Source organism: Cygnus olor, chromosome 21, assembly GCF_009769625.2.
Source record: "Cygnus olor isolate bCygOlo1 chromosome 21, bCygOlo1.pri.v2, whole genome shotgun sequence".
NCBI classification, from domain to species: Eukaryota; Metazoa; Chordata; class Aves; order Anseriformes; family Anatidae; genus Cygnus; species Cygnus olor.
Window position 1 is genome coordinate 153,376 of NC_049189.1, and position 25,522 is coordinate 178,897.

At 42.1% G+C, this 25,522-nt stretch overlaps 2 protein-coding genes across 8 annotated transcripts in view; both read right to left on the reverse strand.

Annotated features, from left to right (window-relative positions):
* Positions 1-388: 388 nt before the first annotated feature.
* VAMP3 (vesicle associated membrane protein 3) lies at positions 389-4,598 on the reverse strand. Its single transcript, XM_040533526.1, has 5 exons — positions 4,427-4,598; positions 2,900-2,981; positions 2,098-2,256; positions 1,340-1,391; positions 389-583 (listed from the first exon to the last, which is right to left on the reverse strand). Coding segments are annotated over exons 1-5 (315 nt in total). The 5' UTR covers positions 4,429-4,598; the 3' UTR covers positions 389-563.
* Positions 4,599-9,220: 4,622 nt separating this feature from the next.
* CAMTA1 (calmodulin binding transcription activator 1) overlaps positions 9,221-25,522 on the reverse strand; it is a 375,445-nt gene continuing 359,143 nt past the window's right edge. For 3 of the 7 annotated variants that reach the window (XM_040533948.1, XM_040533944.1, XM_040533949.1), the window contains one exon: positions 9,221-11,504. In XM_040533948.1, the coding sequence (XP_040389882.1) occupies positions 11,441-11,504 (64 nt within the window). In that variant the 3' untranslated portion in view covers positions 9,221-11,440. Of the gene's footprint in view, positions 11,505-16,605; positions 16,788-21,716; positions 21,748-25,522 lie in introns of all 7 variants that reach the window. The other 4 variants (XM_040533942.1, XM_040533943.1, XM_040533946.1 and 1 more) reach the window with 3 other exon arrangements.

A 25,522-nucleotide genomic window follows, 5' to 3' on the forward strand; every position in this document is an offset into this window, starting at 1 on the left:
CACTTTATTGGAGGGGCCGGCGCGCGGCGGGGGCGGAGCCCCGCCCCTCACGCGCCGCCGCACGCGGCCCCCGTGCGCGCGCGGGCCCCGCAGCCACGTGCGGCGCCGCCGCCCCCGGGGCAGCCCCCGGCGGCGGCGCCGGCGGGGCGGCTCCGCGTCAAGGCCGGGCGAGAGCGGGAGCCAGAGGCGCTTCCGACAAGGCAGGGGCGAGCCCCTCTGAAATGGCACCGAGCGGGGGTAGGCAGGAGAGGAGGATCGAGGAGAAATCCCGGCCCCGACTACAGAGCCTGTAACTGGTTACAGCATCAGCTTCGGAAGCTTTGAGAACCAACGCCTCCTCCCGAGCTCCGTGCTCCCCGTTCACCAAGGCACTGTGCAAGTGGCGGGCTGTGCTTGTTAGTATTTGTATTAGGAGTGTCTTAAGGCAACCAGGTAAAGTTAGCATTTCAGTAATCAGAATAGGTTTGCTTTAAACAGCAGTAGATGGGCTGAAAACACAGCAGGTTTGAATTGGAGAGGCTGAAGACAGACACCTTCAGTGGACTGGAGTTTCTTCCTGTAACTCATGAAAACGCACTCCAGACTATAAAAAGAAGAAAAATTGAACAGTGGACAGCCTCCTTCAGCCCTCTATGATAACAATCCTGTATTTTAAGAATTTAAGATCCTAGAGATAGGTAAAGAGGAATTTAAGAGTTTTCCACATTGGTTTTCCTGCTTTTAGTTTTCCCGTATTCTTGTGCACATTTCTCATCTAGGACTATGTTGCTAGCGTTTGTTATCATAACAAACAAGAACTGCAGTGTTACCATATTACAGCACAAACTTGTTTTGTCCTCTCAAGAAATAGAGAGTACATACGCTAAAATTCAAAACAGAGTCTGAGCTGTATGCTCCCTGGCTTACTATTCTGATCCAGCCTTGGTACCATTTCACCTGGCAGTAGCAAAGTCTCTGCTTGAAAGAAGTCTGCCTAGTATAACAGGACCTACTGCACTGAAAAGGATTCATCTAGCAAGAAACTGGGACAGATGGGACAGTCAAGGGAGGGATATGGTATTTCTTCTGCAATATGCAGCTGTAAAAACAAGGGCATTCATAGGCCAGTGGGGTTCTCAGTTTCACATTGCACAGGTGTGTGAAATTCAGCTATCGGGGCTCTTACAGTGGTCATTTACCACTCACTGCAAGTCAACAATAGTTAAAGTGGTCACTGATATTTTAAGTTTACATATATACCTTCATCTCAATATCTCAGCTTTCTTTAAGCTTTACTAGTCAGTGAATTAACCCTATCTATTCCAATTCTATAACAAATACCCATTTCAGTGAAACTTACCAATAATGATGATGATGATAAAGAGAACAACAGCTATCAAAATTGCCCACATCTGTGAAGAAAGTCAGACAACACTTACTATAAGCAGTACAGCACCATTAACAGGCCTTTAGAGTACAGGAAAGCAGCCCTTGCAAAGTACTTTTGCTTTGTGGGGTACATTTAACATTGTAATTAAAACTTTTTCAGTAAACAGTTTTTAATTCACCATTACCACTTAGAGATGCTAAGCTGTATAACACAGGCAAATTGGAGTAGACCAACAAGTTCTTCTCCACTACGCCTACATCCAGAGCGCATTTCAGGTGACCATAAAACCAGGAATAACGAACTTAAACATCATTTCTCCTCTTATCCTACACCACATTTTCCATTGTCTTCATTGCTCACCAATGAGGACTCCAACCTTTGCCAATAGCTACAACTATAGGAGACTGAACGAGCTCCTTCTGCAGTCCAGTGCTTGCCTGCGTATTAACTCAACCTATGCATTTTTCACCTTTTTACTCCTGCTCCCCAACACCTCAGATTGTCGTGTTTCCCTGTGGCCATTACCATCTTTGACAGTGTCTTGTATCAAGCAGCATGGCTGGTAATCCAGCTTTTGGTTGCTTTACCAGAACACTGCTATGTTTTAAAACTAGATGCTGTAACAAGTAACACTGGCTGAAGTCCCTGTTACTTCTGCCATTTGAGATGCTGACCGTAATGCTGTTAGTTGTGATACTGAATATTGTAAGTGTACAAGCCATGATTACCTTACAGTTCTTCCACCAATACTTTCTTTTCAGCTTGGCTGCGCTGGTCTCAAACTGGGAAGCTCCTGCTTGCAGTGCATCAGCACGGTCATCCAACTCTGACAGCTTCTGATCTCGTTCCAATACTTTGTCCACATTTACTCTCATGATGTCAACAACCTACATCAGGAAGTTATCAGCTTTATCAATTGCATGCAAAACATGGTGCTCTTAATGTTCTCTAAGGAGTAGAAGCTATTGCCTTTTAGGTTATAAAAACAAGACAGACTTAGAAACTTAGACAAGACTCTTGAATTCACCTGCAGCTGGACGTTTGAGTGTCAGTACTGCCAGTTGTGCTGGTATTCCCTTGAACCTGGGAAGTAATTCCTAACTAGCTCCAGAAGGAGCTGAGGCATTTAAATACAATAGTCAACCATATGTCAAAAAATATTGTTGGTAGCCAGGCTGGCTTTTGGCTTTCCCTGAAGACTCAACATGTGATATTTGGAGGTGAGCCTTCTTTGCTACTGTAAAGGAGAAAGCTTGGTCTCTGTAAAGATTATCTTTGCTTAAGGCAATCCATCAAGCACTGGGTTCACAACTTGCATTTGGACACTGGTACCCACTTACCCACTCCAGCTGGATTATTATTTAAGAAGTTTTCAAGAGTTAAAGTGACACTATAATAAAGAAAGCTGAATGGTACTAAGCTTCACCAGGTTATGTAATGACTATATAACCACTCTGACAAAAATATCTGTTCTAGTTACCAGAGTTTCCTAAGGAAAAGGACTACAGTGTTAATAAACTAAACTTTTACCTCATCCACTTGATGTTGAGTCTGCTGAAGTCGACGATTACTGCCAGCAGCCACATTTGAGCTTCCAGGAACACTGGCTGACCTGCAGTAAAGAAAGTCATCAGTATTCTGCTTTTTACAGATTGTTTGTTTTTAAGTTGATATGCATAGAATATACAAGTTACCTGACACTCCTGAAAACAGGAAACTTTGATCCTTAAAATAAACAGGGCCGTTTCCTTTCCTACTGGAGAAGTGATTCTTTAGCAGCTGACTATGGGCGTAAGTCACACTGCATGCCAAATCTCCTGCCAATGAATTGGTTCATGTGCTAAAAGACAGTAGTGACTGGGTAATGCTATAATTTATAATAAAGCACATGACAACTCCAGTAGGGTTTCATAGGGTTCAGATATTCAAGAGGTTGGGCTCAGTGGTGTTCCCCCCTGCCCCAGCACAAACACTAATCTTCAAAACAGTTTACAAAAAATTAAGTACAGAAACTTAATGGTTGTTCTATTTATGTGCTCTTCTTGTGGTTGCCTGCTCCTGTTCTTTGAAAGGGTTGACATTGAGCAAGAAAAAGCGCAAGAAGGAAGAGGCATTCAGCATGTACAACAGTTTACCTCTGGTTAGCTTGAAGCTTATAACCTCAGGTTGTACCTTTTTAACCTGGTACAACATTCCACGTCTTCATAATTGATGCAACAGTCCCTCGTGGTTTCTCATACCATTTTCACAGCTTTAACGACTTTTTATTGTCTACCTTTTAACTACCTGCACTCATTTTGCTTTTCCATGTTTTCATTTTTTTCTGCATCACATACATGTACGGTTGAATGTCACCTGATATCCAGAAAGCTGAATCTGAACGTTGGCTGTCTTTACACATTTGGACATTGGATTCAAATTTACATTTAAAGGAAACAAACATACGCGTACACAAGCACCAAGCCAGGTACCCTCTGACAAGGCTCAAAATTAGCCCATGCTCTAATGACAAAACAACTGCTGTTGGGTTTTGGCATTTCAGTCACCCTTTCACGCTGTTTTAGCGCTGGTCCAAAGCCAAATAGACTCAGAAGTAAAACTACTTTCTGAGGTTCCAAACACAACAAACCAGTCACTAGAAACTCGTCTCTCATTTCTTTGACTGCAAAGGCAATACCTTCCGCGAAGACCCCTCGGGCTGGCAGAACCCCCCCTAGCTTGTCGCAAAGAAGCCCGGACAGGACAGGATGCCCCACCCGAGCAGGAGTCTGGCACCCAGCCCGCGCCGCGCGCACAGCCCAAGTTACGCCTGGGCTCGGCCTCCCGCTCGCGGCCCGAAGCGGAGCCGCTCTCGGAAGCCTCCGCCCGCGGGCGGCACCGGCCCAGGAACACCCAGCCGCCACCAGCGACCCGGGCCGGGCCGGAAAGGCCGCCGCGCCCTGGGCCCGCTCCCGCCGCCACCCGCCCACCCGGCCGGCCGCCGCCACTCCCGGGCCGCTCCCCAGCTCCCCCGGGGGACCCCGAGGCGCGGCCCAGTGCCCCCCGGCCCACGCTCACATCCTGCCGGCGGGGGCCGCGCCGACCGCGTCCTGACGGGGCCCAACGGGAACTGCGCGCGGCTCCGGCGGCGTCCGGGAAGTGACGCCGCGGGAGGGGCGGGGCCCTGTCTGGGACCGCCCCTGGGGCGGGGCGAGGCGGGGCGCAACGCGCGGGGCGCGGCCGTTGGGGGCCGCGGTGCCGGGTGCTGACGTCGTGCTCGGTGACGTCAAGGTGGCCGCCAGCTGCCGGTGCGCGTGGCCGTGCGCGTGGCCGTGCCCGGCAGTGTGCGCGCGCTGCCCCCGCGGCCCGCCGCGCGCTCCTCTGGCTGCCCGCGGTTGTGTCCCAGCGCCCGGCCCGGGTCTGCTGACGCCGAGGGGCGATTTCGGGACCCCGCCGTGTGCCGGGGCGGGGGGGTCCTTTTTTAGTGGTAACCGTTCGTGCGCGGCTCAGCCGAAGGCAGGGAAGGCGCTGAGGAGGGAAGCAGGGCGGCCCCATCGGCACGGGGCACCTGACGCCGGCTGCGTGCATCCCGCTGCTGAGGGCAGGACACGCAGCTCCTGCCAGAATCCGCACCGGGGAGGGTCGGGCTGGGCAGTACAGACAAAACTTTGCAGTGAGGGGGGCCAGCCGGTGACGCAGGCTTCCTAGAGAGGTGGCTCATGGCCCGTGCCTGTCAGCGCTTGAGGGGCATTTAGGCAATGCTTTCAGTAATGTGCTTTAACTTCTAGTTAGCCCTGAAGAGGTCGGGCAGCTGGACTTGATCTTTGTAGGTCCTGCCTAACTGTTCTGTTCTGTTCTCTTCTATTCAAATTGTGAAGGTCTGTTAGAGTGCCCCGAGCCCAGAAGTACAGCTGGGCTCGTTTCTGAGACCTAGTTGGGTTATGCCAGTACTGGACCTGGCTGGGGTTGTGTTAACGTTCATCTCAGTCTGTATGGTGCTGTATTTTTGATTCGTGGCCAAAGAAGTGTTGATAACGTACCGATGTTTTGGCTGTTGCGGAACTGGCCTGCACAGTGTCAAGGCCTTCTCTGTTTCTCATGCCACCCCCTGCAGCAAGTAGGCTGGGTATGGTGGGAGAAGGGCCCAGCTGAGCTGTGGGATACGCCGTGCCAGATAAAATTATCCTCAGCAACAGAACGGGGGGAGGGTGTGTGTGCGTGCATGAGTGCATGTGTGTCTTTTCAAGGTCTCTGTCTGCTGGTGGGAGGTTATGCGTGATTGCCTTTGCATCCTTTCTGTATTTTTGTTTATTTGTTTTCCTTTTCCTTCATTTATTAAGCTGTTTTTATCTCCAGTTGTTTTTTTTTTCTCCTTACTATTGCTCTTACAATTCTCTTCCTCTGGGGGGGTGGGTGAGGGGGGGGTGGGAATGAGCATTGGGTGGGTGTTTAATTTCTGTCTACCTAACATAATGCCAAAGGAGAACTCAGGAATTAATAGGCACAGGGAAGCAGAGAAGAACCTGTGAGCAAACTGTGGCATTATGTAACAATGGTGATTTACTTTTAGAGGGAAATATAGTTAAATTTTCACTATAGTCCAGAAGAAACTCTTAATGAAATCTCATCTTCTGTTGCACTTACGGATTTTGGAAGAATTTACTCATAAGAGTACTGACACAGTCTCACAGACCAGATGATTAAATTTTTTAAGCTGTTTTACCCTGCTAGGCTAGCCTTCCAGTCAGGTACAATAGTTGCATTACTGAGGGTTGGGTCATGTAACTTATGTATCTGTTATCTCTTATGTATCTGTTATGTTTTCTATCAGTGCAATAATTAGCTGTTAATTCTAATTATTATTGTGTTATTAGACGTTCTCTCTTAGGCTTCTGTATCTGCAGGCCTCATGAATTCTAAGATTTACCCTTATTTTTTGTGTAGTGTAGGAGTTAGCATTCTAGTACTAGGTGTGCATAGTTTTTCAGTAAGAACGCCAACATCTTGTCCTGATAGTGAATTTTATGCTGCAGAAGACCTGAGAGTAATCTGATCTCAGAAAACTAGTCATCCATAGATGAGTATAGACAGCACTTCTTTAAATTGTGCCAGAAAAACCTAAGCAGAATTGGTACCATTGAAGGGCTTGTCAAATATTTACAACTATGTAGTATTATGTCACCTTATGGAATTTTTATAGAGTATTTCAGAATTTGAAAAACTACAGCATATCATAGTGCTTTGCAATTAATTTCCACCAAACAAAGCTGCTAGCTGCAGCTGAGCAGAACTATTTGTTTTTGAGGCCTACTGGATTTTTAATGCTTTTGTGTAGTTGTAGGCCTCTTGGCAAAAACTGTAACTTTGAAGCTCGGAGAGGATGGGTACCTACCATCTGTGATCTTACAACAGTTTTCCTTTCTTCAGCCCAATATAGCTGTAAGAGTGTAGCCAATATGCAAAATGAGAAGCTTCTGTTAGGGGTGAGGGCCTCAAGGGAAGAAGCAGAAAAGGTGGCTGGCATTGTACATGGTTTCTCTAGCTGCTGCTGGCACAGGATGGAGTGTGTGAGCTGCCAGCAGGGCCTCAGGTTTGAGTGGGCAGCACAGAACAGCGCCATGGAGCTCTGCACATGCAGCGCTGTGCAGGGGAGCTGCAGCACACCACTGTACATCAGCACTCTTCAGCAGAAGACCTGGAAGAGTTTGCTACTTGAGAAAGACAGTTTCTCTCAAACATGCTGTTTTATACACCAGAGACAAAGGTTACATACTGGAAGATAGAAGCAGAAAGGGATGAAGATCCAGAGGCTGTGTTGTCACCAGGATCCTGGAGTTCAGGATCCTGCATGGAGGAAGCAGGCCAATAAGCAGGACTGCAATACTGGACTTCAGGAGCACAGACTTTGGCCTCTTCAGGGACCTACTTGCAGGAATCCCATGGGTTAGGGCTCTAGAAGGCTGGTGTGTGAGTATCCAGGAGAACTGGTTAATATTCAAGCATTGCTTCCTTCAAGCTCTAGATCAGCGCATCCCTATGAGCAAGAAGCCAAGCAAACGGGGCAGGAGACCTGCATGGATGAGCAAGGAGTAACGAAGGATACAGGAAAGGCAGGTACTGAATGCCTTCTTTGCTTCAGTCTCTACTGCTAAGGCATGAATCCCAGACCCTGGAAACAAGAGAGGAAGTCTGGAGAAAGGAGGACTTTCCCTTGGTTGAGGAGGATGGGTTAGAGATTATTTAGGCAAAGTTGATAGCCACAAATCCTTGGGCCCCGATAGGATGCACCCATGAGTGCGGAGGGAACTGGCAGATGTTATTGCTAGGCCGCTCTCCATCATCTTTCTAAGGTTGTGGACAACAGGAGAGGTGCCTGAGGACAGGAAGAAAGCCGGTGTCACGCAAGGCTTCAAATGGGGGCAAGGAGGAGGACCCAGGAAACTCCAGGCCAGTCAGCCTCACCTCCATCCCTGAAAGGTGATGGAACAGCTCATCCTGGATGTCCTAGATTAAAGGACAGAGTGCTACTTACAAGCAGCTTAAAAACACATTCTAGAAGAAGAAACATTTATTTTCAAAGTTACTTACAGTGACTAAAGGAGTATGTCGCCCTTTTACACTAGAACAGAAGAGACTTTAAAAAAAGGCACACACTTTGTATGGGGAAATTTTCTTTGTTTTTAATTTACAGCAGAAAGAATATAAAGCATTCAGAAAACATTTTCCATATTTTAAGGGCAATTCAAAACATTTTGCATGGTTCCAGCAGCTGAGTTCTTCAACAGATCCATTGATTCAGTGATGCTTTACATGCACGGTTACAAAAATAAAACTTACAAAAGAGAAGACATCTATACTAGTTTTACATGCAAGTCTTGGGGACCCCCCATTGGGCACCAGCTATTGTGTGGAACTGCCATAAGCGTGCATCCAGAGAGGGGGTTCATGTTATATTTTGTATTTCTTTCACACAGTATTACTGCTGTTAAGTGTGTTTCACAAAGGAGCAATTCCATTATCAGAAGACAGAAGATTTGGCTCCTGGCACTTGGGAATTTGAGTTTTCCCGGGAAGCTGCACTTATCTTCTGTGAAAACACAAGTTCCACAATCAAGAAAAGGGTGAGCAAAATCACTTCACTTCATTGGGAGTCTTTTTAACTCCCCAGTGATACACTGAAGGGTTATGACCCGACACAAGAAAGCACTTAGAAGCTGTACTTAGCTTCAAGCATGCAAGTATTTCTGTTGACCCTATGGAATTGCTTGCATGCCTAACAGCAAGTACACGCTTAAACATTTGGCTGAAGCAGGATCTAGGTTAGTAGATACACCACCAGGCCCATGGATCTGGAAGAGTAATTTGAAATAGCTCTGTATATTACTGAATTGTTTTTATAAATATAGGGAATTAAAATATTTCCACTGAGGTCACTACTCTTGTTAGGAAAAAGGTCAATTCTATATCGTCACATATCGGTTAATGGGAGCAACATTTCTATTTCAGAATGTCAGAGTTATTCCAGTATTGATACAGAGCATTTCTTGTTCATCCTAAAGGAGATTCTTCTTGATTTCCATTTTTGTGTGCGAGGAAAATTTAACATTTAAAGTCCTAATTCCATACAATAAATTGAGTCTATGAGGCTGCCCACAGACACAGTGTGAGAGCCCGACCATTCTTTTTTACTTTTTTTTTTTTTTAATTGAATCAGGTCATAAAGCAGCAGTTCAGAAATGTACAAGAGAATTCTGATAATGAGCTATAGCACATCTACTGTAATTCAATGCTGGCAGTGAAAAGAAGTAATTAAAAACAGGTACAATTATAGAAAAGGCACCAAGAGCACTGACCCCAGTTTTTTTTTTTTTGCCACAATCTTTTTTTTTTTTTTTTTTTTTTTACTCTTCTTCTAAAGACACCAGTTTAAAAGTTTCTTATGTGTGAATATTTTTAGGCTTCACAACAAGCCTTGTGTTTAAACATTGCAGTTGGTGGCCGGGATCGAGCAAGAACAACTATTCCAAAACTAACAATCTCAAATTTACACCAGTCCATTCAGAAAATTTAAACTGCCGCTAGCAAACCAGGCACAAAGGAACAGTTTCTGATCTCAGACACATGTACATAATCCACCAGGAGTTACTTCCCTTACATTCCTGTGTAATCAAGATCAGAACCTGGTTCCTATTGTTGAGAATTTGTGACAGTTTTAAGTTAGTACTTTAATGAAAAAAAAAAAATCTAATTTCTTTGGCTCCTCACTATGTGGAAATAGCAATATACCATGACACCCCTACAAGATCAGTTTGCATCTTTTTTTTTTACTTTTTTTAAATTTTTTTGTGCAATTTTTATTAGATTTTCTGACTTCCAGCAGGAGATATGAAAATGTGAAACATATTTTCTACTTTCATACTATTTCTTTTTTTTTTTTGTTTTTGTTTTTCATTTTATGTTCATTCTAAGTGTTCTTTATTGGAGTGAGTGTATGGTGTTAAGCTAGATATGCTTTTTTGTACTCTTATGATTATCTGCTTTGCAAAAGTAACTTAATTTTCTTAAGCAATATTAGCATTCACATTACTTGGCACCATTGGCAAAAAAAAAAAAGGGGGCGGGAAGGAGGAAGAAGGAAGGAATAAATAAATGAAATTCAACCAAACCAAACCAAACTCCTGGTAGCCAAAATCAAATGTAAACATATCTTTTTTTTTCTTTTTTTTTTTTTTTAAAGTAATGTTGCTCTGCCTTTTTTTCCTAAGTCTAAATACAGTAGCTCTTTTTTGCCATTTAGTCATGCTTTAGCAAAAATGTTCTTCTAAAGAACATTTAAAATAAAGTTTCTTATAGTGAAATAAAGTTTTTGTTTCATTTTACAGACCATAGCCACTAATGCTTTGCTTTTGTTCATTTCTTTTTCTTGAGTTCATGCACATATCTCTTTGTTTTAATATATACAATATGTACAAACAATACATCCACACTCTTCTCGTTCATTCAGACAAAACTATACAAATAATAATTTTATCTTGCCAAGTTATTGACCCTTTGTGAATAAAATATTTAGTAATTAATCAATATATTCCCTTTCAAATATTTTGTCATTTTCCATTTCTACCTTCTATATATACAGAAACTGCCCAGATTTGATGAAATAGCCAAAATAAGAAATTTACTGGCCAGAATGCAGCACCACTCTGATCTTTAGGTGGTATAAAATGTCCAGGCAACATATGTATGTGACTCTGCAAAATGACAAGAGGTTTGACAGTTACTGAAGATAAAAAGCTACACATCTTAAAAATTATTTCAAGAACTTAAAATAATAGCACATGAAAGTAAGGCTAGAAAATAAAGTGCTGAATATGAGAGAAAGTACATGACAATTGATATGTTTTTGCAGGTTCTAGTAAAAAAATACCAAAAAGAAACTTTTTAAAACTTGCTTAAGTTGCTCTCTCTGTTTCTCATGCATTACCCGTTTATCTCAAATACCAACCCCTTCTGTAAGTTCCCACGGGATGTATTAAAAACCTGCAGATTTAAAAAGTTGCATTAAGTGTGCTGTAGAGATTTAAAAGAAACACAAAGGACAGAAGAGCGAAGGAAATGAGGATGCATGGACCCAATAAAGATGTACTGATCTAAGCCCCTCCACTGAGACTCTCAAAGCTTCAGTTTCTTGGAGATGACTGACAAGTGCAGGAACAACATTCTTGTGTTGCTTGTGCATTCCCACCTTTTCTTAACAATATTTTTGGTATAATATTTGTACAGTTCCACATGTTGTTCAATACAGCCCTATATGAAAAGGATAAATAATCGCTTCTTCCGTCTTGGAGAATGAAGCAACTCACAAATTCTTCCTGGTGTCTCTTTTTTTTTTTTTTTCTATGATCCAACAGAAGATTGAGTTCCAAGATGTCTTGCTGAACAAATTAAAAGTTGTCCATGAAAGTGCAAATGCAATGACCAAAACATTACTGTTAAAATCCTGCAGATGGTATTTCCAGAACTGCAGTGGGTATTTTTGTTGTTGTTGCATGTCTCTGCTAAAAACAGAAAATGAAAACAGTCTGAAAAGCAATGTCACATTGCTACGGGATGCTGCTGTGTATCTTCAAGTTCCTTGGCCTTTTTCAATTCTTTCACTCTGAAAAAACAAAGAGGAGCTATATAACATGTCTATTCCGAAAACTTTTTCAAGATAGAAAAATCAAAATGATTCCTCCCTTTAACCTCCAGTGTAAGAGAGCCACCTCCCAGAGAAATGACAGGAAGGTAGTATGCTCCTGACACTGTAAACAGTTGGAAGCGCATGAGGGAACAGTAGAAATCTGAGAAAAAAGCACATTTGGAAACGTATACTAATTTCTAGCTAATGAGTTTTCATGTTACATGTAAATACAGCGTGCCTCATTGTGGTATTGTTCTATTTAATTGCCCCCCCCCTTATTTTTTTCTTATCATTAACTGATTGTGTAGTTGTCTGCTATTGCAGCTGTTATGGCAAAGTGGCTTTTCAGTGGTAACTTCTTTTCTCTGTAAACCACTGAATCATGGGACAATTTCATGTTATGCCCGGCACAGTGGGGGAAAATCAATCAAACTTAGAGGGGAAGCCTGATGTTAATAGGTACAGAATTTCACGTAAATGAGTGTTTATATGTGAGTAAAAGGATCTGGTAGGGTGTGAAGAAAAGTTACTTCACACTTATTCTAGCTTCTGTTCACTGTAGTCTCTACTACGTTGGTAGTGGTAGTAGATACATGTTTTTTCACAGCCAGTAGTAGAGGACATTGCATGCCAAAGGAGACAAAGTGGAAGGGTTACTCTCCCTTGATGTGGCTTGATACTTCATTCTCCACCCTTTAAAATCCATGCAATACATTACCTCCCTCTAGCACTTGTCTGTATAAGAACTAAATCATCACTGAAAGCTGAAATAGTTAAAAAGTAAATTAAAAAGATGAAGAGAAGTGAATAACTTCAGTCCCATCAAATAAAGTAGGATTCTGCATTGGTGCTGGCATAGCAGTAATTCTCTGCTCAGGCTCACAAACTGGCTGCATGTCAGTGAAGGCTGCCTGCAGAGGAGCCAAACCAAATCCAAAAGGGCTTCCTGTGCTGCCCCTAAACCTGAAGGCAGGTGCCCAGCTGAGCTTGGGCAACCTGGCTCTGCCTCGTTCTGCAGGGTGCTCCTTTCCATGGTGCAAGACCTCTGCCACCTGCCTGCTTCCACATGCCTTTCCTCCTTTCCCACAAGGGGAGACCTGCCGTAAAAGGAGTAGAAGACAGCTTAAGTTAAGATGATTTAGCTGAGTATGTACATGCCCAATTACTCTAGCTAAAACTTCAAAGGACAAGTGACAAAGGCATGGTGCAAAGAATCACATCAGAGCTGCAAACCTATGAAACAGAATCCAACTAAAATTGATTTAATTTAACGAAGTCTAAGCAAATATAATTTAGATACTAAGAGATGTCAAAAGAGCTAAGCAGCACAAATGTCAGTTTGTAGCCTCTTTAGGTACTCATACATTATCTTTTGTCTCTTTCACCAGCTTGGTAATACAAAAACATGATGAAGGCTATAATCTGACCTCTAGATTTGGCCTATAAATATACCTCCTCTTTTTTTTTTTAATTTATTTTTCTGCATGTACAATTAAACATACTCAGGAGGAGCTGGTTGTTTTTAACTCCCTGGTTTAGATTACTCAAAGCTCTAGCACTCAAAGGCACTACCTTAATGCGTGAAACTGGGGGAAACTGGAGTCGATGAAGAAATCATGCTGACCAACACGAGTAAGGTCAGACCTTTGCTGCTTACCTCAAACTGTTGGAGAATATCATGTGTGGAAAGGTAGAGGGCTCTGCCAGTCTAAATGCACACGCCATTTTCAGAGCCTGAAGACGTACCTTTAAGAGGCTATGGCACTCTTCTGAAATCCAAGTCAGGCAGAGAGAATGTCTCAATACAGCTCCCCCAGATGCCAGGAAGTACTCTGATCTTCAGGCTGAGGAAAGGGCAAGGCAGCAAGCAGTAGCACCAATTCTGATTTCCTATTTGGGTACTGCTGTGCCGAGCCAAAATTCCTAATACAATTTTACAGTGAAATTTTCTGAAAAATTCTGGCTTTATGCAAGGTACTATATAAAAGACCCTGCTGATGTGAGGGGAGTGAGGACTTCAGCGTTGAACAAAAGACAACGAGCCTGTTTGCTCCTAGTGGGTTAGGATGTCTTATGGCGTTACCTGCTTGTTAAGTCCACATCATCCTTTCATTAAAGGAAACATATGAGGGCTGTTGCAGTGAACTGAAAATGCTCGCAAATGACAAATTGATCATTTTTGGTATATTTAGTTTTATCTTTTTGTAACAGAACTCGGTCTTGAAATTATTAATGTTTCCATTACTGCACCACTTCGAAGCAGAAGTTGAACCAAAATAATTGCTGTGCTAGAAAAATGTATGCACCTGTGCAGTAAACTATTTTTAATGTTTAATTATATATATGTTCAAGATACCATCTATTAATGCATGATTTGCAGTGCAACTTCCAAGTGTTTTCTGTTGCACTTCAGTACCACAATGTAAAATTAAACTGTTATTGTAGATCTTACTGAGAACATGCACATTATTTAAGCTGGTGGCTCTTTCACCAAGACATGCTATACCTTAGTTTAGCACTTCAACATGCAAAGTCTATGCTAACAAAGCACTTTTGCAGGAAGAACGCAAGACATGCTTTGCTGCAAACTTCAACCTACAGCATGCAATATCTGTACTGGTGCAGACCTATTGAATCTGTTTAACTGGAACAGAACATACATGCCAATGCAAGTTAATTACTATACCACTCAACAAACATTTGCACTAGTACAGATCTATTGAGAAATATGCAATGCCTTCCTTGGTCAAATGTGTTTTACATTGGTTTGCAGATTTTCGGGCTTATAAAAATTTTGCAAGTGCAATAATAATTACTGCTTAAAAAAAAAAAAAAGAAAACAAGAACATACTAGTATTGAATTTCCCTACAGTAGGGTTACAGCCTTTGAAAATCTGTCATGGGTACCATTACTGAAAGATACTGCTTAGTATATAATGAAACAAACCATGTATTCCAGAGCATTTATAATTTTATGCTTCAAGATGATCATCATCCAAACTTATTAAGTTACCACATTTGTTTTTATTAAACTAACCTGTGTTTAGTATACATAATCGGGCAGTTGTTACATTAAAAATGGGAGTGCAGGTAGGTACTAGGAATCATTTATTTGTATAGTGTACTGCACGGTAGGTAGTAAGACCCACAGTCTACAGCTGTGGATCTCTCATCCTCGCTCTGAAGAGCAAGGTCCAGGAAAGCCCTGGGCTGGCACCAAGAAGCCAGAGAAGGTGGTCTCCCCTCTCCTGGCAGCAGGCTAAAGGCAGCCCTGCTCTGCTGTGGGATCTGCAGCGTAGTCCAGAGAGTGGAACTGAAGCAACTCTAACTGCTACCAATAACTGAGCAAATTCATGGGCAGAGTGACACTTGGAAAGCACTGAAGTATTGTGAATGCCCTGCTTCTTTCCCAAACCAGGGCTACATACGAAGTGCCAGAACCAGTGCATGCATTAAGCTATATACCAGATTAATGTAATTTATTTATCATTTTAAATAACTGTATTCTTAAACAAGACACTGAATTGTTATACCAAGAGAACTTAGAGCTAATTATTTTCAACCAATTAATTCTTTATTGGAGTGTCTATGCTGTAACTCTTCCTGTGATTTAACACAAATTTTAGTCCTCATTTAGCACTTCATTTTTCTTTTTGAGAAAGTTCCTTATTTAGTGGTATATTGATTTGATTTCATTACTGCAATATAAAGTTGTCAACATGAGTGGGGGGTTGGTATCCCCTCTTCGCTAACCCTTTGTGTAATAAAACCCCTAGAATTCCAAATGCAGTTAAAAAGTAATTTGACCAGGGAAAAACTCTGGACAGATCAGGACCCTTGAAAATAAAAATCTACTGAGTGAGAGCTACTAGGACAACATTTAAGTGAACAGTATAGCACTGCCTTCATGCTAGAAGACAATCTACCTTCGTTGCTCTTTTTCCACTCTCAAAATTCGGATAGGGGAGAAGGGCCAAAGTGTAGCATCCATAGTTACAAGCATTAATAAACTACTCTAGGTGGAAGCACACTAACATTTTATAGAACGGTACAGACCATTGCAGCAGAGAAGGATGTTCTTAGAGATGTTCCAGTTCAGTTTGGTAGACAAACACTGAGACTTTTTTGCTTTAATAACAGAAAACCAAGAGCTGAGAGCACATCATACCAGCAGGCCATGTGCTATGGATGGTATACAAATCTCGCTAGATAGCTACAGGCACCAGTGTGCTGGTTTAGATCACTTCTGAGAGCACTTCCAGTTACATGGGGACCAGAGGTGAGGACAGTTCAAGTGATAACATGGCTGCAATCCAGAGCACACCAGGAAAGGTATCAGGCTATGTCTGTTGCAACACTCCAAACAAGAAGTACCATCCTACTTCAATAGCTACTGAAACCATGCACAGAATTACAAGGACTATGAGTTTGCTTTTGCACTGATGAAGCCTTCAGCAAAAACCTCCTCAAATAACATTTCCTCTAGATGGTAAACACTTTTAAAGTACAAGGTCATTCCCTCAGCAATTGCTGAAGAGCAGATGGACGGAAAAAGCACGTGCAATAGAGATGATCACTGCTAAGGTGTCTGAATCACGGCCATGGTACTGACTCACGAAAAGGGACAAGAAGATGGTTTCACCTATGAGCTTCCAACCCTGACACTCAGGAGCTACGTCCCAGTTCCCAGATTGCTCCAGCCAGACAAAGCTTCTGCCCCTTGAACTGTGTTACTTACTTGGACACCATACAAGGAGGCTGCATCATTATGTGCTGAAGCAATGTAGAAAGCAACAGCCCCAGAAGCGAGCAGCAACTTCTCTCCCCACGTACCCCTCCCCGAGTCTTGTATGGGAGTGTGTCAGCAAATGAATTAGGCCTACTTAGAAAGAATTTCAGCAAACAATGGCTTCATGGGTAAAGCATAACACAAAGCTGCTTCATCAAATTTACTCCATAATGCCCAGCCAGGGAAATGTTTAATGAATCTGTGAGTTTTATAGCAGTAAGTTCTGGCAATGCTGATCAGTGTAACAGACAGGGTGCAGGAGCCAGAGTAGTCTTTCTGGTGAGTTACCTGTTGCTCTGAGAGCTGAAATAGCCTGTGGGACATTTAAGAAAAGGGAGCTCTTGCCTTTTTCCAGATATCTCATTTGGGTTGCAAAACAAAAAAGACAGAAAGGCCCAATAAGAATGACACCCCAGAGCATGCGGTCTGCAATTTAACACACACATTTGAGCTCCAAACACATTCAGCCCCTGCAAGAGGTAAATGAAAAAAGAAATTACTTTGAAAAAATTTGTTGCATGTAGTGTCGCATATCCCAATACTTTTTCTCACGTTATCCTAAACTTGAGCAAAGTGGACTTTTCAATCCCTTATAACATTACCCCATTCTCAATCTCATTTAGAAGCATAAAAACCTAGGTACTTAAATGAAATTGCTGCTGCACAGCATATATTAAAAATGTATTAAAAAAAAATACAAGTCCTAGTTGCACAGGAGTAGGAAGAGGTTCGTTGCTGAAATGCCAAGAAAGGGAAGGTTATGCAGACAACAACAAAATATAGGAAATGTTGTTTACTCAGGTAGAAAATAAAGTTATACTTACCGGAGAAAATGAATTCAGGTGTTATGTGCACGCTCCCCACACCGGAGAGCAGCATTTAATCAAGTAAGAAATGAGGTAGGGGGAAGGGGAATCTACTTATAAGTGAAAGATGCTATAAATGAATACATTCCTTTTTACTTATCATCGATAACAACTGCACTTGTTCTGCCCCAGAGAGAACTTAAGCTTTGCTGCAGGCAGAAAGTGATCAGCCACCAGAGTGAAGAGACTTGCTCCTTGTGCTCTGCTCTAGATCACCTGCCTACTGAGAGGCAAAAGGGGTAACAGCTCAAGCAGACATGTTTCTGTTCACATCCTGGTTCTGGACTACAAACAAAGGTCTCTTTCACAGGAAGCTACAGAGGATGGCTTAACAGATGAGCAGGGACAACTCTGCATAGCAAGCATTGGTCAGCTGAAATATGTCCACTGGACTAAATTCCTCTGAGAAGTAAAACTATTACTTAAAGGCAATAATAACTGGATTTTTTTTTTCCTTCTATTAAGTCTTTTAACTTCTACTGCAGGATGATCTTGAAGGTCTCTTCCAACCTTAATGATTCTATGATTCTAAGATAGCAAATTTAGTCTCACTTAAGTTGGAAAATAAAATGTCACCCCTTCCCTCCCTTTACTGATCATGGTTTAATATAACCCAAATCAATCCAGAAAAAAATAATGAAAACCTCTTTTCAAATTGATCTCAAACTGAAACATGGAAGCAAACACTTATCTGCATATGCACACTACGTGAGCACAATGTCTGTGTACAGAATACATCAACTTCGTACATTACAGACATTCCTTCAGCATGTATGGATAAGCCAGCATGCCTCAAAATACTTTTCATATGTGCATGCACAAACAGCATATGCACATATGTTGTACATGAACTCAAAGCAGCAAAAAAATCACTTGCCATAACAAACTTATTTCAGCAGAACAGCAGTTGATAGACTTTGTGATATTTTATAGCTAACGTTTTCCAGATAATGAGAGAAAGTACATTTAAGCGGAACAAGTTAATTTAGCATGATTGAAACTGTTTTCCTGATTCATGCTTCTTCAGTGATGTGCATTAGAGGTGAATCCAGATGCCTGCATTACTGGCTGGGTCCCACTGTAAGAATGTACAGAATGACAAATCACTGCCTTAAAAATAAAACACTGACCTACTGGGAAAGGGAGAATATTAGCAGTATATTTTACTTGTACCTATGTACATAAATATATTTGCCTGCAATGTATTCTTTTATTATTAAATATCAACTGAATGCTATTCCCATAAGCTCCTCACTTCACCAGCAGACATCCCTGTGAAGCCCAACAGAGGAGTGTGAGAAAATTTGACACATACTACCACAGGATATCAAGGATTGCTCTTACAGCATTTTATCTGTAAAACAGAATTCATTACTGTATTTTCTTTGGAAGAACTCTCAGTGCTAGAAACTGTCACTGCAGACAATGGTAATAAAGCTAAGGACAGATCACTAAAACACATGTAGGAATAGTTTTTTGCTTATACCTTGTTTTTCTTGCCATTGGCTAAACAAAATTTTAATCCAGTCAACTTTTCTCGCAGATTCTACTTTTACCGAAACTTTCAACAGCAGTTCTAACAGCTGAATGTTACTGTACACAAAACCTGAGATAACAGTGTGAAGCCACACACAATTCAAAGAACAACATAACTGAAGTTCTGGGCTTCTTTTAGACCATCTACCCTAGCCATTAAGCCTTCTCCTGGGAGTGGCAACTTCCTGATTTCCTGATGTATCCCACATCATTTACCATTCAAGGCAAAACTTGCATATACTACTAAACTTTCAGAATCTGTAAATCTGCTTTCTGGTAATTTTTGATTTGCTTTTACAAACATGAAGTCTTAAGGTGCAACAACTAATTGGCCAATACTGGTGACTGGCCTACCAAAGGGATCTTGAGCTGAGTCACCATGCCTACGGAGCATGCCCTTGGGATGGCTTTCCCTGGCTTTGCTCATGCCCAGGGAGCTGGGTGCTACCTGTGTACCTGCACCCTGCACTTGCTTCTCCAATGCTATCTGGGTGCTCAGTCTCCCTGTAGAGCACCCAATACAATACAGCAGCTATGCTGCTGTTTTCCGTCCCATACATGTGCACTAACAAAAGACTGAAACACATCATGTAGTGTTGATATGTATTCACAGAATATTCTTTATTGTCCACCGACCATTCACTTAACTAGCAAGCTTTCAAAATGCATGTACTGAGGTCTCACATATAGACTGCTCTTCACTGTCTCCTGTACTAGTTCACTGACCACGTAACACAAATCAGCTTTAGTATATCTTGAGACTGCAGCATGCATCTGCTCTCCAACTCAGACTCCTAGTCTTGAATGGAAAGGCACACAAGGACAATTGCTTTACTTGTCTGTGTTCAAGTCATACATTGCACTTTTTCAGTTTTGAATGCAACTAGCCCACTTTGGTATGCACATTTTAAGTTTAAATCATTTTTCCTATTCACGGAACAAAGGTCTTAAAATATATCCCCCTCATGTTTGATGCGCAGAAGTCATGGTGCTGCTAGTGGGGAATGCAGTGTAGCTTCCAGCCTGTGCAGCACCCAGGGTTGCAGCATGCACCCTGACCTCATAGTGGGGCTTTCTGCTGGTATCCCAAGCCTACGGACAGTGAGGCATAGGCACCCACATCTGGGGCGCAGCAGGAATCATGCAGGCATGCCTGCACGTGGCCAGCCCCATCAGTTTAGCAGAAATTCCCTGGAGAGAAGGAAGACTGAGAAGAGAGCACCAAAACTGCAAAAACAGGAAAGGCTGGAAGCTATGCTAGTTGTTTTCTTACACACTGTGTGTCCTGCTCTACCGGTAGCTCAAGAAAATATCATCATTTGTCTGCAGCATTCATTACTGTCCTACGGCATATGGTAGCTGACCCCAAGATTAAAGATGGTAGCTGACCCCAAGATTAAAGATGGTTAAACTTGTCTACTTTTATAAAAAAAGAGATCAACACTTACTAATACCCTTACAACAAAGATAGGTTGACTTATCTAATCAGAATGACTTTTTTTTTAAAGTTACTTACAGTGATTTGTTTTCAAACCCAAATTATGTTCCCCCCCCCCCAAGAGGCCTTTGAAACCATACACACAACTGTAGACCAAAAAGCACCAGCCTTAATTAAACCCAAAGAATCAGATTAGTAAAAACAAGCCACCCAGGTGGTCCACCATTAAGAGAATGCAAGCTATTTTTACACTGTTCCTGATTTAACCTGCATTAGATGAAACATACATTAACATAAGCCATAAAAGCTGGACCTATGGCGTTCTGGCTAGCAAATTCTGGCACAGCACTGGTGCCTCTGCAGTCAAGAGCAACGTTTCTCTTCCTCCATCAGGGCAAAATCCATCAAAGCAAGGACTTAAAAAGTTAAGGCACATCTGGGCCTTTATTCCCATTTCAAGCCATTCTTGTTTCATTGGTTGTTATTAAAGAACCCAAATTGTTACTTGTAAAAATCTGAGAATATGCAACAAAAATGGTGAAGAGACATCCTAGTTTTGAAAGAAACATGATTAGTTATTGCTTCTTTATTAGGCTCAATAGTTAAACCAGTAATGATGCCTCCAGCAGTCTTATGCCTGATTCATACACTCAATCCTAAATTGTAAAAATCATCTCTGCATTTCAAGGTCAGTAAATCTCCACAATCAACAATTCAGTTTTCTATTCTGAATGCTACAAGAGTTCACACAATTCCTCTTGAAATAGTAGTAATGAACACAGTGTTATTTCCAGCTGCAGCTTCTGCGAAAGAATATAAACTCTGTTGTCCTACAGCCTCTCAAATTCAAGGTGATATTGAGCAGTCCTGCTGACAACTCAGGCACACGTCTCGGAAGCCGCAGCATCCTCTGCTCATACACAGGGACTGTCACCTGCCACGGGAACACTGGTGTATTCTCACTCTTCTGTTGGGTAGCAAAGAGCTGGCCCTGGCAAGGTAACCAGATGTGCAACTTACCGAAGAGCAACTTCTGGAAGATAAGCATTGGTGCTTAGTCATCTTAGGAAGAAAAAAGCAGTGTGAAGAGCTCTTCTACTTCACTCTGGCTCCGGCAGAAAAAAATACCCATCTAGTGTAAGCTGCACCTGTACAGCAGCTTCTAGCGTGAATGCCATTGCATTCTCACAACAAAGGACATCATTATTCATTGAGGGTATGTAAATGCAGACACAGTCAAGTTCCAAGATCTACTAACAGTCTATTTGGATACTGTAAAATATCCCATCAACACCACCGCCTAAGCATGCCCATGATGAATACACATGTCCTTTTTCACATGTTCATGCACTGGTAACATCTACTGCAGAGCTCTGTCCTGTTATAAAAGCAGCAGTGTTAGTCATTGCAGTAGGGTTAGTTTACACAGGTTTCTGTTTATATAATTAATGGAGGTGAAACTTACTGGCATATCTTGGCTGCAGCCCCATGCAAGCAAGCAGAAAGCAAAAATATTTAAAATGGAAGAGAGGAACTGGCTAGCAGGCAGCTACACTCACCCTTTTGTACAGCCTATGGTCCACCAGTGGGCTTCAGATTGCAAAACAATACCAAAGAGCTATTAGCACACACATGGCAATAACCGTACCTTACCAAGAAATTCACTTCAGGGAGAAGGAGACAACACTTCTGCTTGCCTGGAGAGAAAGAATCCTTCCCACCTCCTGCCTACTGGACTCCTCCTCTTTACCAGGGAAGAGGAGTCCTTCGTTGAGGTGTTTTAGGGCAGGACATAAATAAATCCAATACTGTCATCCCCATGGTATTTCCAGCTGCATCCTGCTTTCCCTTCTTGCAACAACTATCTGATTTCTAACTCAGGCCAAACACTACTCCATAAAAAACACTGCAGCACAGCCTAGCAATGGTGCAGATACTTCTCAGAAGAATAAAGTTCTCATACAACTCAGAGAAAGAATAGGAAATAGAACATTATCTTCCTGGAGAAAGCTGACTATGGATCACATATGGATTCAGTTCAGATAACCCAAACCTACTTCAGAGCTCTCAGTTTTCCTTACAGCTCTAAAGTAGTTGGAAAACACTAAATAGGCGGATTCTTTCCAAAACCATCAAATACGTAAACCTTTAATTCTGTCTCACACAGGACAGTATTCCAGGAGACAAGCCAATTCATAGTAGATGTAACAGCTAATTTTATGTTGAAAGCCAAATGCCAATGAATGGAGAGGTCTGGGCAAGGAACAATGATGGGTGAAGCTCTCCTATGAGGCCAGGAAGGTTGTGTTTCTCATTCTCTACAACCAACACTTCAGCAACAAGTCATGTTGGAACCGTGTTATGGTTGATGCATGTTTTTCACCAGATTTTTGACAACATGACAATAGATGAATAAACAATTTTTTCAAAGTCAAAAGGAAAAAATCCATCTGACCATCAGAAATCAGAATGACTGCTGATGATGAATGACTACTTTTGTCTTCATGATGCCTGCTAACATTCAGCCAGTAGAATGCCAATATCTTCTGTAAGAATACACTCAACCAAAACTTACATCCCTCTTCTGATTTTCAGCAATGTCTACTCATCCATTACTAAAAGAGCTCCAACCACATCATTAACTGTCTAAACGTTGGAAATACTGTCTGATCAGGCAACAAGCATAAGTTCAGGAGATCAGAAATCACAAGACCAACATGCCTTTTTACACACACTGACACGGATCCTCAAGCTGATAGGAATCATGTTTGCTCTACTTGGTATTTGTGACAAAAGGCTAATTAAAAAATGGAACAGGAAGATCATTTAAGCTGTTCTTCTGAACGTTAGCCTAGAAAGAGTTCTCATAATTGGCTTAAACTAGACTTTGATCTATTTAAAAAAGTGTGAAAAGTAAGCAACCAGATGGTTACCAGGAGAAAGCCTGAGTAACCCTTGCATAAAGGCTCCAGGATAATCTCTCAGTAAGACTCCTTTATTGTCCCAGCAACAGAATCTGTACGTGGACAAAAGTCAAATTGATTATTTTTTTTCTGAGGTTGAATTTTGAACTTTAAGAATTCACTGCCTTTTCACTTAGCTCAATATCCGTATGACAGACTGCAACTGGCTTTTACATCCTGCCTTGTCTATCAGCTGACAGGCATCTGCTACAAGATCATGCTTCTTTGATGTTCCTCCATACGCTCTCTTTTCTCTGTCACTCCCCCAGATTTTCCAAAAATATCAGTCATTTCTATCTCCGGTACTGACAAGGCACTGTGGTTTAACAAGTAGCCTTGTGCCATTTTTATGATAAAGAGCAATAAATAACACTAGTTGTTAGGGCTTGTCCCTGCATGTTCAGGAGCTTGGATGGATGACGTATTTTAGGCTTTCTTAGTTTCTTGTTTATAGCAGCCATGTGCTAATTTTGAGCATTTCAACAGGAGTCTGTGGTGGGATTTCAAAAGCAGTACCCCTGAAACTGTGTGTGGAATTGTACCAGGCACACTGCCATCAGCTGTATCCTATATGAGCATTACACAGGATACGCAGGAGGCTGAAAGGGCAAAGTTATGAGGCATATATATATATGTAGGTGTTTTTAAACTTATTTAACATCCTAAGTTTTATTACATTATCTTTAGAAAGATGTAAGCAAGAAAAGCCAAGTAGCAAGGAATAAGTGTAATTATTAAGACACAGAAAAGTGTTTTTTTTTTTTTTTTTTTTTTTTTTACAAAAAAGAGATTTAAAGCTTGAAGAGCAGCAGATGAGAAGGAACCAATTACCTTGTCTTGCCACCTAGTACCCCAGTGTACACGCACAATGAACAGGGTAGCACTGAAAGAAGGTTGCAGAGCCTGGCTTTGGAAGGAAGGAACACAAACGGTCCAAGGCCAGGACATGGCTGTGCTGGGGAAAGCACATGGCTCTCGCCCTTGGCTCCTTCCAGCCAGGTGAGGAAGCAAATGGGACAGTTTCAGAGCCAGCTGAGACAGTGAACAGGTAAATATCTGGTTTAATAAGTAAAGCTGTATTACTTCCACTTTTACACTTTCCCTTTGCAGTTGCTTACACAAGCAAAACACTTAAATCCATTTACCTTCAAAATCCTGTGTAGTAATAAAGGTCTATGAACCTCACTGGCATATCATTCTTCAACAAGCTCAAGCAAGCACAAGGACCAGATCACTCTGTATGGTACCTGAAGCCAGGAGGGTCCAAGGGCCCATGAGCTGTCCCTGTGGCATCATCCCAGGATCACAGATGCAGCCTACATGCACAGAGCACCAACTGTTCTGGAAAAAAATCTTTCTTTGTAACTGCTTACTTCAAGCTGTTCTGACAAGCAGGGGGAATATGGGAAAAGAGGCCCAAACTTGTCACAAATTTTTAAAAAGTTCTCTAAAGTTATGTTGGTGTCAAACAGCTTCTCAACACTGTTTTTTATCATATTTGGGAAAATTTGCTTTTATTTTTGGCATTTGCTGATGCCAGAACGCTCCTGGATAAAGTTTGTGTCCGTTAATATTAATAACACTAACACAGTTTTAAACCCTTATAATTGCTTAGAAAAAGTACATGACCATGACTGTGATTGTTTTCATTTCAGAAGAAAACACAAGGCAGGTTTTGAAACAGTCACATCTTCGGTAGAAATATTTTTTTTTCCTTTGTTGCATCCTAACCAGGAACCATGGACTACTTCCCAAGTCACCATAATCTCTAACAAAGTGCCTACGGATACACACAGGGCTACACTGTTGCAGAAACTCGAGTTTCTGTGCAGCATGACAGAAGCCAGAGAACACCTTCTCACAATGGATTCCCCCCAACCTGCTTCTTGTTCTTACTGCTTGCCTAGAAATACACAAGACCTAAACCCTTCTCCCAGAGGTACACAGCAGCAGGGACAATGCTGCTCAAAAGAAAGGTCAGGCTACAGGCAAAAGGGAAGTGACTTGCCTGCAAGCTTCAGTGATGCAGATGAGTAGGTCTTGCTCTAAGAAGGAAATAGGAGATACTGAGAAAGAGGAAGGCAATGAGCTGAAGGCAAGAAAAACTGCTGGAACCATGGGCAATTCTGAAGAGTCTAGGCTACTTGACAGATGAAGGTCTAACAGAGCATGAATGAAGTGCATTGCACATTCCAGACATTATTGGGAAACCCAGTGATAAAACTAATCGTCACATTCTCTGGAGTTGGGTATGCAAGTAAGCTGTAGGAGCATCTGGCAGTTTGACCCCATAACCTTCGAAGACGGCAACAGGTAGGTGGCTTTCCTAGGGACTGCCTGGACCTCAAGCAGATCTGAGAGGATATAAGTTCCAAGTCTCTGTCTAATTCATTGGGACAAGT

Bases quoted from the DNA above. Each gene is read 5' to 3' on its own strand.
- VAMP3 (XM_040533526.1), bottom strand. The intron at 2,257-2,899 runs GTAAAAGTTTAG...TTCCTGATGTAG, and splicing joins CTCAACATCAAGTGGATGAG to GTTGTTGACATCATGAGAGT. The intron at 584-1,339 runs GTAAGTTTCACT...TTCTTTTTATAG, and splicing joins TATCATCATCATCATTATTG to TCTGGAGTGCGTTTTCATGA.